General features: G+C 44.6%; 1 protein-coding gene across 2 annotated transcripts; it reads right to left on the minus strand.

Moving 5' to 3' along the window:
• Window positions 1-4361: 4361 nt before the first annotated feature.
• On the minus strand, window positions 4362-12532 carry CTLA4 (cytotoxic T-lymphocyte associated protein 4). 2 transcript variants are annotated; one of them, XM_088670653.1, is made up of 5 exons: window positions 12434-12532; window positions 12196-12311; window positions 10682-11041; window positions 9123-9232; window positions 4362-7050 (listed from the first exon to the last, which is right to left on the minus strand). In XM_088670653.1, the coding sequence occupies exons 2-5, from the start codon at window positions 12275-12277 to the stop codon at window positions 6994-6996; spliced, it is 609 nt and encodes a 202-aa protein (XP_088526779.1). In that variant the 5' UTR covers window positions 12278-12311; window positions 12434-12532; the 3' UTR covers window positions 4362-6993. The 2 variants fall into 2 exon arrangements, with proteins under 2 accessions (XP_088526779.1, XP_088526748.1); XM_088670622.1 differs by lacking the exon at window positions 12434-12532 and having other exon boundaries at window positions 12196-12381.
• Window positions 12533-12791: the final 259 nt, after the last annotated feature.

Consider the following 12791-nt stretch of genomic DNA (forward strand, 5'->3'; position numbering starts at 1 on the left):
ATTTCTGTTGGAAGCCAGTAGTTGTTGTTGTTGTTGTTGTTGTTGTTGTTGTTGTTGTTGTTGTTGTTATATGACCACTTCAGCCGTTCCAAAGGTTCCGTACACATGCCTTATGGTGCGATCACTTTTGGAATACACAAAGTGCAAAAAAAAAAAAGGGAAACCGACATGATACACCCTAGTGGCCTTTAAGTTCAGAAAAAGAGAACTCAGGGTGGCATTTTATACACATTGCCCTAATATCTAATTGATGAAGGGTGTCTTTGAAATCTCTTAATAAGCAAATGATAGGAACTTACAAAATTATGCATGGTATGGCAACTAAAATTCAGGATAATCCAATGAAGTTGACCGGCGATAGATTCGGGATGTGAGCGGGTGAGATACTTTCCCACACAGTCTATAAAGAATGTATGACATTTGTGAGCACCAAGTTGTGACGATGGCTGGTCGCTTTAGATAGTTTAAAGGGGGAATTGGCGAAATCTGTGGGATGAAAGCCTGTGTGGTGTAGTGGTTAAGAGCGGTAGACTTGTAATCTGGGGAACCGGGTTCGCGTCTCCGCTCCTCCACATGCAACTGCTGGGTGACCTTGGGCTAGTCACACTTCTTTGAAGTCTCTCAGCCCCACTCAGCTCACAGAGTGTTTGTTGTGGGGGAGGAAGGGAAAGGAGAATGTTAGCCACTTTGAGACTCCGGGTAGTGATAAAGCGGGATATCAAATCCAAACTCTTCTTCTTCTCTTCTTCAAAAGCTGCCTCAGAGAGCTACTGCGCCCATGTGTGTCTTGAGGACTTCCTGGAGACATCTGCCTGTGTAGGAAGCCAGATGCTGGACTGCATAGGCCTTTGAGCTGATCTAGTAGGTCTCCACTTAACTTGGAAGAGCTAATCTGTAAGTGTAGAGGACAATAGCAGCATGTGCCTTGGAAACTGAAAAACAAAAGTTCCACCTAGTCCAGGATGTATTGGCTAGATTGCAGGTGCAGCCAGGTGGACAACAGTATGTGATCAAAACATCTGCATTGGGGGCAGCTGAGGCGGTGGGCAGAAGCAAGCCCCGCATTGCTCGAAAAAGCAGTGCAGAGCTTGCAGGCAGTCCGCCCACCGCGCCTCCCCCAGGAGAAACACGTGGCTCAGGCACGCTGCAGCCCCCGCGGTGTGACACCCAATGCCCCCCGCCTCACCTAGCTATGCCTCTGAATTAGGCAGATTCATGGAGGAGAGGGCTATCGAAGGCTACTAGCCATAAATGCTGTGCTCTGCCTGCAAAGTTAGAGGCAGGAATGCTGCTGGTTTCTGGAAATCACTCAAGGGGAGAGTGTTCCTGCAGTGGCGTAGGAAGGGGCATGCGGTGGGGGGGGGTGCAGGAGTTGTTTTTTCAAAAACACATATTTTTGCCATTTTGTCACCCCCCCCCCTCAGTGATGACTGCACCCACGGATCCCCCCTTCCTACGCCTCTCTAGAAATGGAGCTCCAAAGTCTGGGAGCAGCCACTGAGAAGGTCCTTGTGAGGGTGGCCAAACTAAGAGAAGGGCCTCCCTTGAAAGATCTCAGAGCTTGGGCAGGTTCATTTGGAGTCTTCTTATGTTAGGGTTGCCATAAGTCTAGAATTCCCCAGACATGTCCAGGATGCTGCAGTCGGAAGCAGTGTCCCGGCAGAAATCACTAATATGTCCCGGACAACCCATGGCATCCCATGTCGGCAGAGTCGTTTTGGGTGATTTTCCTTAAAAAACGGCTCAACAACTTTTCCAAAAAAGCTCAACAACCTTTCTGTGCGGGTTTGCACTTTTTGAAATATGGCAACCCTGGCATAGGTAAGACCACTGTTTGCATAAAAAATGCAAACAGCTCGTCATTGTCTGCTTAGAGGACAATGGTGAGTTGTTTGCTTTCTTTAAGCTCTGTCTCTGTTTGAAATATGGCATCCCTATCCCATGTCCCTATGTTGATTGATTTGGGGACAACCCCTTGCTGAATTATTATTATTATTATTATTATTATTATTATTATTAATTAATTAATTAATTAATTATACCCCACCCATATGTCTGGGTTTCCCCAGTCACTCCAACAAAAGATTAAAAATACATTAAAACATCAGTCATTAAAAACTTCCCTAAACAGATGCCTTCCAGAGGCGTACCCAGGATCAAAATTGGGGGGGGCAATGGGCGGGGCCAAGGCACGGAGGGGAGGGGCCACAGTGGGAATGTGGGCGGGGCTACGTGGCCTGTGCCTCCCAGCTGTTCCAAGGAGGCGGCCCTAGGCTCCCGCTCTCCGCGCGCAGCTCCAGAGGCGCGCGGGGAGCATGAGCCTGGGGCCGCCATGCTGCGCCCCTCAGCCTTTTGCTTCTAGGGGGGGCAACTGCCCCCCCCTGCCTACGCCCATGATGCCTTCAGATGTCTTCTAAAAGTCTGGTAGTTGTTTATTTCTTTGACATCTGATGGGAGGGCATCCCAGAACCTGGAAGTTTCGGAAAGCTGCATCTCCCATCCCTGCCCAACTATTTTAGTCCCAGCTAGCAAACAGAAGCATGCATGCTGGTTGAGAAATTAGCTTTGTTGGATAAATTCTGTAGGAGAGACAACAAGCCGGGCTGCCTTCTGCTTTTTGCAGTTTAACATTTGTAAAATCCCCGGCAAGTGCCCGTGGCTAGAACAGCGGAGCACTCTAATACGATCATTTGTAAAGCTGAAGTTTCCTGCTGAGCTTGAGCATCCTCCCAGCAACAGCCTAATAGGACTCCTGCAGTGTGACCTTTCTTTCCTGTCGCCATTGGCTCAGAAACCCATCAGCGTTAACTACTGCCTGACATAACTCTGGCGCAACGCCAAGGAAGGGAGAGAGGAACAAGGAACGATGTCCTACTGCTGATTCAACACCAGGAAAGGACAGTGACTTCTCTGGACATTCAGGGTCATCCCCAGGTTCAAATTCATGGCATGGAAACAGAATAGTCTTGTTGCTGTTGTTGTTGTTGTCGTCGTCATCATCTCTCAGTTTCTCATTTTTCCAGTTCTCTTTATTTCCACATCAGTGTCAGGCGGCAGAGGAACCAACCCCCACATCAGGTTGCCAGGAACAGATAAGACAAGGAAAAGTCCCTACTATCTGCTTTTTATTCAATATTTACAGTGAGAGGCTTGGGAATGCAGCCTCTTGGAATAATGGCATTGTCCCGAGTAAATCTCCACACCTCCTTCTCTCCCACAAGCCCCCTACAGCTTAGGGCCATTTGTCTCTGAGCTCTTTGCTCTCCTACTTTTAAGGATCGCCGGGTTCTGGGATGTGGTGGGTCTGGAATGCTTTCTAGTGATAATGTGTCAGCCAGCTGCTCCGGCTCTGCCTCCTCCTCCTCCCCCATTATTTCCCAACGTTCCCCCTCATCTGCCTCTGAGCTGTGACCTCCCTCAAACCCCTATTGTAATTCTGAACTGTCTTCTTCTCTGGAAGGGTCAGGCTGGGGAGGCGGTCTCCTGACAATCCCTAACAATCAGCTTCCATTTTTAAAAAAATTAAAAAAACAAGTCTTCACAAAAATTCACCAGCATTTTATTTCTCTTAATATATATGTCCGTATGCAATTTTCACTAATATGATGCATCTTTACTTCTTGGGTTCAGACATTATTTCAGAATGTGTATATTAGGTGAGCCTGCCTTTAAATGTGAATGGAATCAAATTCCCCCTGCCCCATCCCTATTCAAGTGTTAATTAGTTACACCTCCACAATGCCATTTAAATAATAAAAATCAGTACAGTCATACCTCGGTTTAAGTACGCCTCGGTTTGAGTATTTTCAGTTTAAGTACTCTGCGGACCCGTCTGGAACGGATTAATCCACTTTCCGTTACTTTCAATGGGAAAGTTCACTTCAGGTTAAGTACGCTTCAGGTTAAAAACTCCACGGACCGTCTAGAACGGATTAATCCACTTTCCATTACTTTCAATGGGAAAGTTCGCTTCAGGTTAAGTACACTTCAGGTTAAGTACGGACTTCCAGAACCAATTACACTCATACCTCGGGTTAAGTACACTTCAGGTTGAGTACTCCGCGGACCTGTCTGGAACAGATTAATCCACTTTCCATTACTTTCAATGAGAAAGTTCGCTTCAGGCTAAGTACGCTTCAGGTTAAGTACGGACTTCCAGAAACAATTACACTCATACCTCGGGTTAAGTACGCTTCAGGTTGAGTACTCTGCGGACCCGTCTGGAACAGATTAATCCACTTTCCATTACTTTCAATGGGAAAGTACGCTTCAGGTTAAGTACAGACTTCCGGAACCAATTGTGTTTGTAAACCGAGGTACCACTGTAGTTAGAATACATACACAGAAGAGACCAGATGGTATTCATTTGATAATTATACTGTTATTTACAAAGCTTTATTTAAAACGAGAGGATAGCAAAGGGAGCTAAGGACAAGACAAGGGGTGCAACATGAAAGACAGGAACTGGGGTGTGTGTGTTTAAAATAACATTTTCTTTTTTAAACAAAAACAAAAACCCAAAGCTTTTGTCTTAGGAATTCTAGGTGCCGCTGCTGCTTCTCGGATGTTATTAGCCCAGAAATGGAAAGAAGACAGAGTACCTACCAGAGAAGAATGGCAGATTAAGTTGGTGGACTGTGCCAAATCGGGAAAGATAACTGGAAGAAGCAGAAACCAGGAAGACCAAAATTTCAATAAGGAATGGGGGAAATATGTAATTTACTTTAAAAACCACTTATTAAAATTATTAGTAGGATTGGCATAACACTTGTAGTATAATGCTGAATTTTGGGTATAATGGAGATTTAAAAGATTTGGATTAATAGACAAGATGCAGGAGGAAAAGGACCCACAAAGGACCCACAAAGGGGAGGAGGGAAATCCAGGAGATTCTTCAGAATTCTCTTGTTATGTTGATTGTTTGTAAATTGTTAAAATTTAGAAAACTAAAAATATATATTAAAAAAGAATAGAAATAAAGACCAGACTGGGTGGTAGATACTTGGTTGGAAGGAGACAATAAGAGTATTGATGACTGCCTTGTGATTGTCAGTGAGCAGAATGAAAGTGAGAAGTTCATTGGGATATGAAATAAAAGATACAGTGAAATACAGTGGTACCTTGGTTCTCACACACCTTGGTACTAACACAGCTTGGAACCCAAACACTGCAAACCCAGAAGTAAGTGTTCCAGTTTGCGAACCTTTTTCGGAAGCCAAACGTGCTCCGTTTTGAGTGTTACGCTGAGGTCTGTCTCTTTTTGCTATTTATTTTGCTTTTTTGTATTTGCGGCTCTTTTTTGTGACTGTGTGGAACCCTGTTCAGCTACTGATTAATTGATTGTGTGACTGCAGTACATTGTTTATTGCTTTCCTTTTATCGTTCAATGGTCTCGTTAGAGAGTAAAATTCATGTTAAATCGACTGTCTTGGAGGTTGTTTTTAAAAGTCTGCCTTGGTTTTGGAACGCTTTGGTTTTGGAACGGACTTCCGGAACGGAATAAGTTTGAGAACCAAGGTACCACTATATATACTTCCTGACTCCAGTACTGGAGTGCGGAACTAGGGTTGACATAAAGCAAATAATTAAAACACTTGCTTCTCCTAAATGCCCTCCCATTTTGGAAGGACTCTATGCAGAGGCAAAAGACTTGCCAGTTTTGGAGCAAGGAACATGGATGGATTGCCTTTCCTCCAATATGGATTCGTGATGTCCTCCCATGCTCACGTCTGAATAGCTACATGGCATAATCGGGAAGCCTCTTTGGCGTATGGGCAGTTTTTCCTGTCCTTATTCTGATGTGACTTTCAGACATCATCGTATAGCTATACATAACGTATTTTTCGCTCCATAAGATGCACCTGACCATAAGACGCACTTAGTTTTCTGAGGAGGAAAGGGGGAAAGCTCAGAGTTGTGCAGTTTCTTTTGCAAAGAGGAAAAGCCCCATTTTTTAAAGGATCAGCTCAAAGTTATTGAGTTTAGTTTGCGAAGGGGAAAAATTCTGTTCAACTCACAGTTCTGCAGCTTCTGATAATCTAATCAGCCACATAATCCAATCAGCCAGTCACATGTTGCTGGGGAAACAAACAGCCTCCCTCTGCAGAACATTCAACAATGGAGGCCTGGGCAAGGGGGCGGGGCCGGGAAGGGAGCTAGCCTCCCTTATCTCCCTCCCAGATCTCTTGCAATCAGCTGCTGAGCGGCTGCTTTTCAACACCCCTCTTTCCCTCTTGTTAGCCTTTAGCTTTTTCTAAAAAACAAAAACAAAAAAGCACCATCTGCTTTTTGCCCCTGGGCAATTTGGCTCCAGGGACCACACATTCACTCCATAAGACACACAGACATTTCTCCTTGCTTTTTAGGAGGAAAAAAGCATCTTCGTGTCTTATGGAGCGAAAAATACGGTAGTTGGCTAGGTGAGGATAGACATCGTCTCTCTGCCTGGTTGGCTGGGATTGCTTCTAGGAGGAGTCAGGGTTTGGTTTTGTTCAACAGTGTGAGAGAGAGTAAAAACGAAACAACAACAAAAACACAGGCACATGAAAAAGGTAAGCAAGGGTACATGCTCTTGTTTGAGGGGAAGCATTCAAACATGTAAACAACACCCCTACTTTCAGCCTGAAGTGGTGCGGTCTAGGAAAAGCTGTACCTGCTGATTCTGCGGACTCTATATAGCCTGACCTTAAGCATAATGCTATTTTTGTTATGGTAGAACTTGTGGGGAGATTTTGCAAAGAAGATGGGTACTTGGGAGTTCACGCTGTGGAGTGGTGTGGCTACATCCTAAGGAACTCAAGAACCAAACAGACTTTCCAGGGTCAATTTAGTATTCTTTTGTTGATGTGTTGCATCTCCCTTTGTTAAGTGATCCAATCTGGAAGTAACAAATTGCATTCCTATTTATTAGACAATTATTTTCACTGTCGATACTTGGTAGAAATCAACATCATTTCCTCCTTTTCCGTGGCAGGTTTCCTTTCTTTTCCCCGGTTACATTGGTACAATTTTCTCATAGACCCCAGGAGTAAAATAGCTGCTTTTCCGTATCTGTAAAATAAGAAAAATTATCTGGCACTGCAAGAAAACTGTGTTCCATCCTACCATATATGCTTCCAAATGAGATTGATATAACCTACCTCCAGGTATATATTCTCAACCTCTCTAATTTCTGTTGATCTTAACAAATGAGGGCCCTGATAACTGCTTTTGACAGAATATTTCACAATCTGTAAACTTTTTCATTCTTCCATAATCTCAAATCCAGGAAGACAACAAAGATTAAGTCTGAATGTATTAGAATTGATGGCCTGTTTGCTGTTTTTGTAACCTCTGCCTGAGAAATTTAGATAAAGCGTTCCCAGTCTACTATACGCAACGCTGATGGTGAGATGCCTGGACCCAACATATTCCTTAATGCTTCTCACAATTTTACACAACCACAGCTTTCTTCTCTGTATTTCTGCACTGCGGCTGAGGGGAAATGGCCTCTCCAAATTCTCTACACTCTTTTCCAGGGGTGAAATTTGGGCAGAGTGGGGGGGAGGGTTTGCAAAATATTCTCCAAAGGGAGTAGGTGGGATTTTCAAATAGGCTGCAGCTGGAGAAGGATTGAAGGTGGCTAAGAACTCAGGTGGCGCTGTGGTTAAACCACTGAGCCTAGGGCTTGCTGATCAGAAAGTCGGCGGTTCGAATCCCTGTGACGGGGTGAGCTCCCGTTGCTTGGTCCCAGCTCCTGCCAACCTAGCAGTTCGAAAGCACGTCAAAATGCAAGTAGATAAATAGGAACCGCTCCAGCGGGAAGGTAAACGGCGTTTCCATGTGCTGCTCTGGTTTGCCAGAAGCGGCTTTGTCATGCTGGCCACATGACCTGGAAGCTATACGCTGGCTCCCTCAGCCAATAATGCGAGATGAGCGCGCAACCCCAGAGTCGGTCACGACTGGACCTAATGGTCAGGGGTCCCTTTACCTTTACCTAAGAACTCAGTAATAATCTCCAGATTAAAGTCCAAAAAACCCCAACATCCACAATATCCAGAAAAGATGTGCCAGGCAGATTCAACTCAGGTAAGACTTTAGAAGGCAAAAGCACAGGATGGGGAGTGCTTGGAAGACTCTAAGGAACATGCATATACTCTAATTCCGATAGACAACACACCTCTGTGAAGAGTTAAACCACCCTGTTCAGCACATGCTGACTCTAATCATTGTATTGAGATTATTACAGTTCTCTGGTATTGTGGTGAGGAAGGCAAGGGCAGTGTTTGCTAGTTCTGAATCAGAAAGAAACTGCTGCCGTTCTTTTCACATTGATGAACATCATTTTTGACCTCAAGCCTAGCACAGCAGTTGACCTTGAAGAACTAAATAACCCTGCAAGGAATTTCGTTTCATCTTCTACCGAAGTAATACAGACTTTTCGGTATCTCGCTGTTCCTTCACCTTTCACGGCAAGAGTACCGTAATAATTTAATAGTACTGTTTCTGGTGGATTGCTTGTTGGGTGTTGTAATTCTTGCAACAACAAATAATCTGGTCTTAGATGACTTAATATGGGTCAGTTATGCCTCTTGTGTCAAGAGTTCTTGCACATGTACTCTTGCTTAAAACAAAAAACAAAGCATGTTGGTGGACCAAATTAAAATATGGTGGTGAGGACACCCCTTCCTTGGTCTAATCATTCTGGATCAGGCATGGCCAAACTTGGCCCTCCAGCTGTTTTGCGACTACAATTCCCATCATCCCTGACCACTGGTCCTGTTAGCTAGGGATGATGGGAGTTGTAGTCCCAAAACAGCTGGGGGGCCACAGTTTGGCCATGCCTGTTCTACATTCTGCTCAGCTGCATAGCAATGTAGACCAGAGGATATACAAAGGCAGAGATTGCATTCAAGTCCTTCTTGGGATAGCAACTCAAGACTCTGGATGCAATTTCTAGCACACACGTACACACCAATTGATGTGAATGCATGGCTACATTCTCCAGGCTGACTTTTCAGGCCTGTCTGCTGACCAGAATGCAATGGAACCAAACTGCCAAAAATATGATGGTCATGATATTACAAATTCCCCTGGATTTATTCCTAAATGCCCATGTGCTATGTTACAGATCACGTACTTACAGCCTTTCTCATAATGCAGGTTGTGATTAAAATGCTGAATACTAGCAATCCAGAAGCTACTGCTGTTATGATCCAAAGATAGAGATGCTGGTCTGGGCATGGATCTGTGTCTGAAATACATTTAATATTTCAAATTATCTTCAGGAAGATAGAGCAAATCTTAACACACACGTTCACACACACACACACACACACGTTTTTCAAGAAGAAGAAGAAGAAGAAGAAGAAGAAGAAGAAGAAGAAGAAGAAGAAGAAGAAGAAGAGGAGGAGTTTGGATTTGATATCCCGCTTTATCACTACCCAAAGGAGTCTCAAAGTGGCTAACAATCTCCTTTCCCCTCCTCTCCCACAACAAACACTCTGTGAGGTGAGCGGGGCTGAGAGACTTCAGAGAAGTGTGACTAGCCCAAGGTCACCCAGCAGCTGCATGTGGAGCAGCAGAGACGCGAACCCAGTTCCCCAGATTACAAGTCTACCGCTCTTAACCACTACACCACACTGGCTCTCATTGTAATTTCCTCCTCCATAATTGCCTCCTCCGTAGTTGTCAAGTACAGTGGTACCTCGGTTTATGAACACAATTGGTTCCGAAAGTCTGTTCATAAACTGAAGCGTTCATAAACTGAAGCGAACTTTCCCATTGAAAGTAATGGAAGGTGAATTAATCCATTCCAGATAGGTCCGCGACGTTCGTAAACCGAAAATTCGTAAACCGAGGTGTTAACAAACAGAGGTTCCACTGTACAGTCGTACCTTGGAAGTCGAACGGAATCCCTTATGGAAGTCCATTCGACTTCCAAAACGTTCGGAAACCAAGGATGGCTGTGCTTCAGTTCTCCTATTGTTTTGGGAAATATGAATTAGGTAGTGTCACAGTGGTCGGATGGGACTACTTCAGAGTAACGACTCTCCACCGCTCTGCATTTTATCTTTTTATTGGTGCTGCGTATTTACAGTGCTAAAGGTAGAGCTATTTACAGAGACACATCTTTTCAGCTTTCATCAGAACCTCCGAATGGCTTTTGGCGCGTCTTGCGCCAGCATAACAACTTGGGGAGCCCCATCCTCTTCCCCCGACGCTTTCTGCGAAGTTCCGGAGTTGGGGGGATGGGCCTGCCCCCCCTCTTTCCTCCTTTCTGTCCCACCTGGGACGCTGGCTCTTCTACCCTGCCAGAGCCTTGGATCCCACTTCCTGTTTCCCCACTGGAGCTGGAGCTCTCCCTGCTCTCAGTCGTGCTCTGGGCTGGGCTGGAACTCAGGAGGGGAGGGGCTTCGCGATACCCCTTGCCCCTCACAGGTAGTATAAATGCAAACTGAATCTGATTTCTCCCCATCCCTACTGGCAACAGATATGGAGGACAACGTGCTGCGAGGAATTCATAACTCACTTACTAGGAAGCAAATCCCAGTGGGACAGACTTCTGCATAAACGTGTGTGTACTGTGAGAAGGCTGATTTGAGAGTTACAGGATTGAACTGATAGACCTCAAGGACACCCGTTAATTTTGCAAAACACTTGAAAGCACTCTGACATCAGATCATGAGCTCTCTTAACTCACCAACCACATAGAGCTGGGTCCCCCTTCCCATGACTCGGTTGTAGGGTGGTGGGAAAATTCGTTCCATCTTGCAGATATACAGACCAGCATCAGTCGGCTGCAGACCCCAAAGAGTAACGTTTACACCATTAAGACCAGGGTGGACTTGGCACTTGATGCCATCTTTCGTGATGAACGGCTCATACCCAGCAGTAAGCGAAGAAGCACACATCTTGAGAGACTCGTTGCCAAGGTGTTTAAGTAAAGTTATTACGAGTCCCTCTGGATCTCCAGCATTCCTGTATTCACACGAAAAGAAGGCAGGGTCTTGCCTTTTTACCACCAGGAACGACGGCTGAGTTACTTCCATGACTGTAATGACTGTAATGAAATATCAAACAGAGCACCGTGATAAATAAACATACTCAAGGGAAATAGGCTGTTTCCATAGAAAAGGGAATGGCAGGTATCTCAGATACTTATTTAATATCGGTTATTTAATTTACATTTATATCTTGAGGGAAGAGAGACCACATAACACCGGTCCTGAAAGACACTGAGGTCCAGTGCCGAGGGCCTTCTGGCGGTTCCCTCGCCGTGAGAAGTCAAGTTACAGGAAAGCTTATACATCAGTGGTCCTCAACCTTGGGCCTCCAGATGTTTTTGGCCTACAACTCCCATGATCCCTAGCTAGCAGGATCAGTGGTCAGGGATGATGGGAATTGTAGTTTCAAAACATCTGGAGGCCCAAGGTTGAGGACCACTGTTATACATGATCAAGCTTTCCTTAGCACCTCAGCCCCCCCCCCGCAAGACCAATTGCAGTCATTAACAGTTGTTAACAGTCATCAACAGGTTTACCACTCCTATAAGCCCATCACCCATTCCCATCACCCCCCACCCTCTGAATATACATAAGGGTCTGGTGGCTTCTGTTTTCAGTGTATCTGAGGAAGTGTGCATGCACATGAAAGCTCATACCAAAATAAAAACTTAGTTGGTCTTTAAGGTGCTACTGAAGGAATTTTTTTATTTTGTTTCGACTCAGACCAACACGGCTACCTACCTGTAATTTGCACAAAAGTTTTATTTGTTTATTTTAGACACCTATTTCTTTAGCAGTCGCTCAGTAACGTCTCGAGAATTATAGCAGCAGAGAAATGCAGTCCCCTCTGGTCTCTCACTTATTTACTTAATTAATTTTGCATACAGCTTTTCAAAACTAACAGTCCTCCTCAAGCGGCTCTCAGTTAAATGTTTGTGAAAACAAGAATGCACGAAAACAACATCAAAATCCTATCACTAAAAGTGCACATAAATGAGAGTTTTCCGGTTTCCCCAGGCACACTGGGCAGCTTACAGCACATGAAAAAATGGTAAAACATTAGACATTAAAAATTTCCCAATGCAGATGTAACAACTACTTTAGTGACACCAGCAACAACCCTACTTTCTAATGTGTTTCTCATGTCTCTTCTGGATAATTTTACATAGGAGAAATTTCTCAGTCTCGTCCTATATTATTAATAACTCACCTTTGCTGAAGCCAGCAGCTAAGTTGGGAAAGACAATGGCGAGAAAAAATGAAATCATCACACAGCCAGACGTTGGATTCATGTAGGTGTTTGATGCTTTCTTAGTCCGAGACAAGCTGGAAACAAACCAGATTGATATTTAGAATGGGTAGGTCCTTTGTTCACGATAGAGGATTTCGATGTGAGCGGAACCCACACAGTGTGTGTGAGAGAGAGGGGGGGGGAGGGAAGGATATACCTGAAAAGGTAAGCAATGTTTTGGTTGTTTCAAGACAGGAAACCGTGGGCCTCTCGATACGTGTGCTCTTAACCTCAAACAGCAGTCAGCAAAGCAAATGTTCATCACCTAGAAAAATTAGTCAATATGAAACTTGTATTCAATATTAAGATGCAAGGAAGGAGAGGAGATTATCCCCTACAGCGTCAATATGAGTTCATTTCCTTCCATTCTTTGTGTTATTTTCCATTGATATATAGAATAGTATCGGGCAGCACCCAATGTCACATGAATGGACTTCTGCTCGCGTGAGAAGACTTCCTCTTCCTCTTTCCCCACCCACTCTCCCCAAATCTTCTCCAGAGAATCTCCCCCACCC

The sequence above is a fragment of the Zootoca vivipara genome, chromosome 1 (genome assembly GCF_965207765.1).
Source record: "Zootoca vivipara chromosome 1, rZooViv2.hap1.1, whole genome shotgun sequence".
NCBI classification, from domain to species: domain Eukaryota; kingdom Metazoa; phylum Chordata; class Lepidosauria; order Squamata; family Lacertidae; genus Zootoca; species Zootoca vivipara.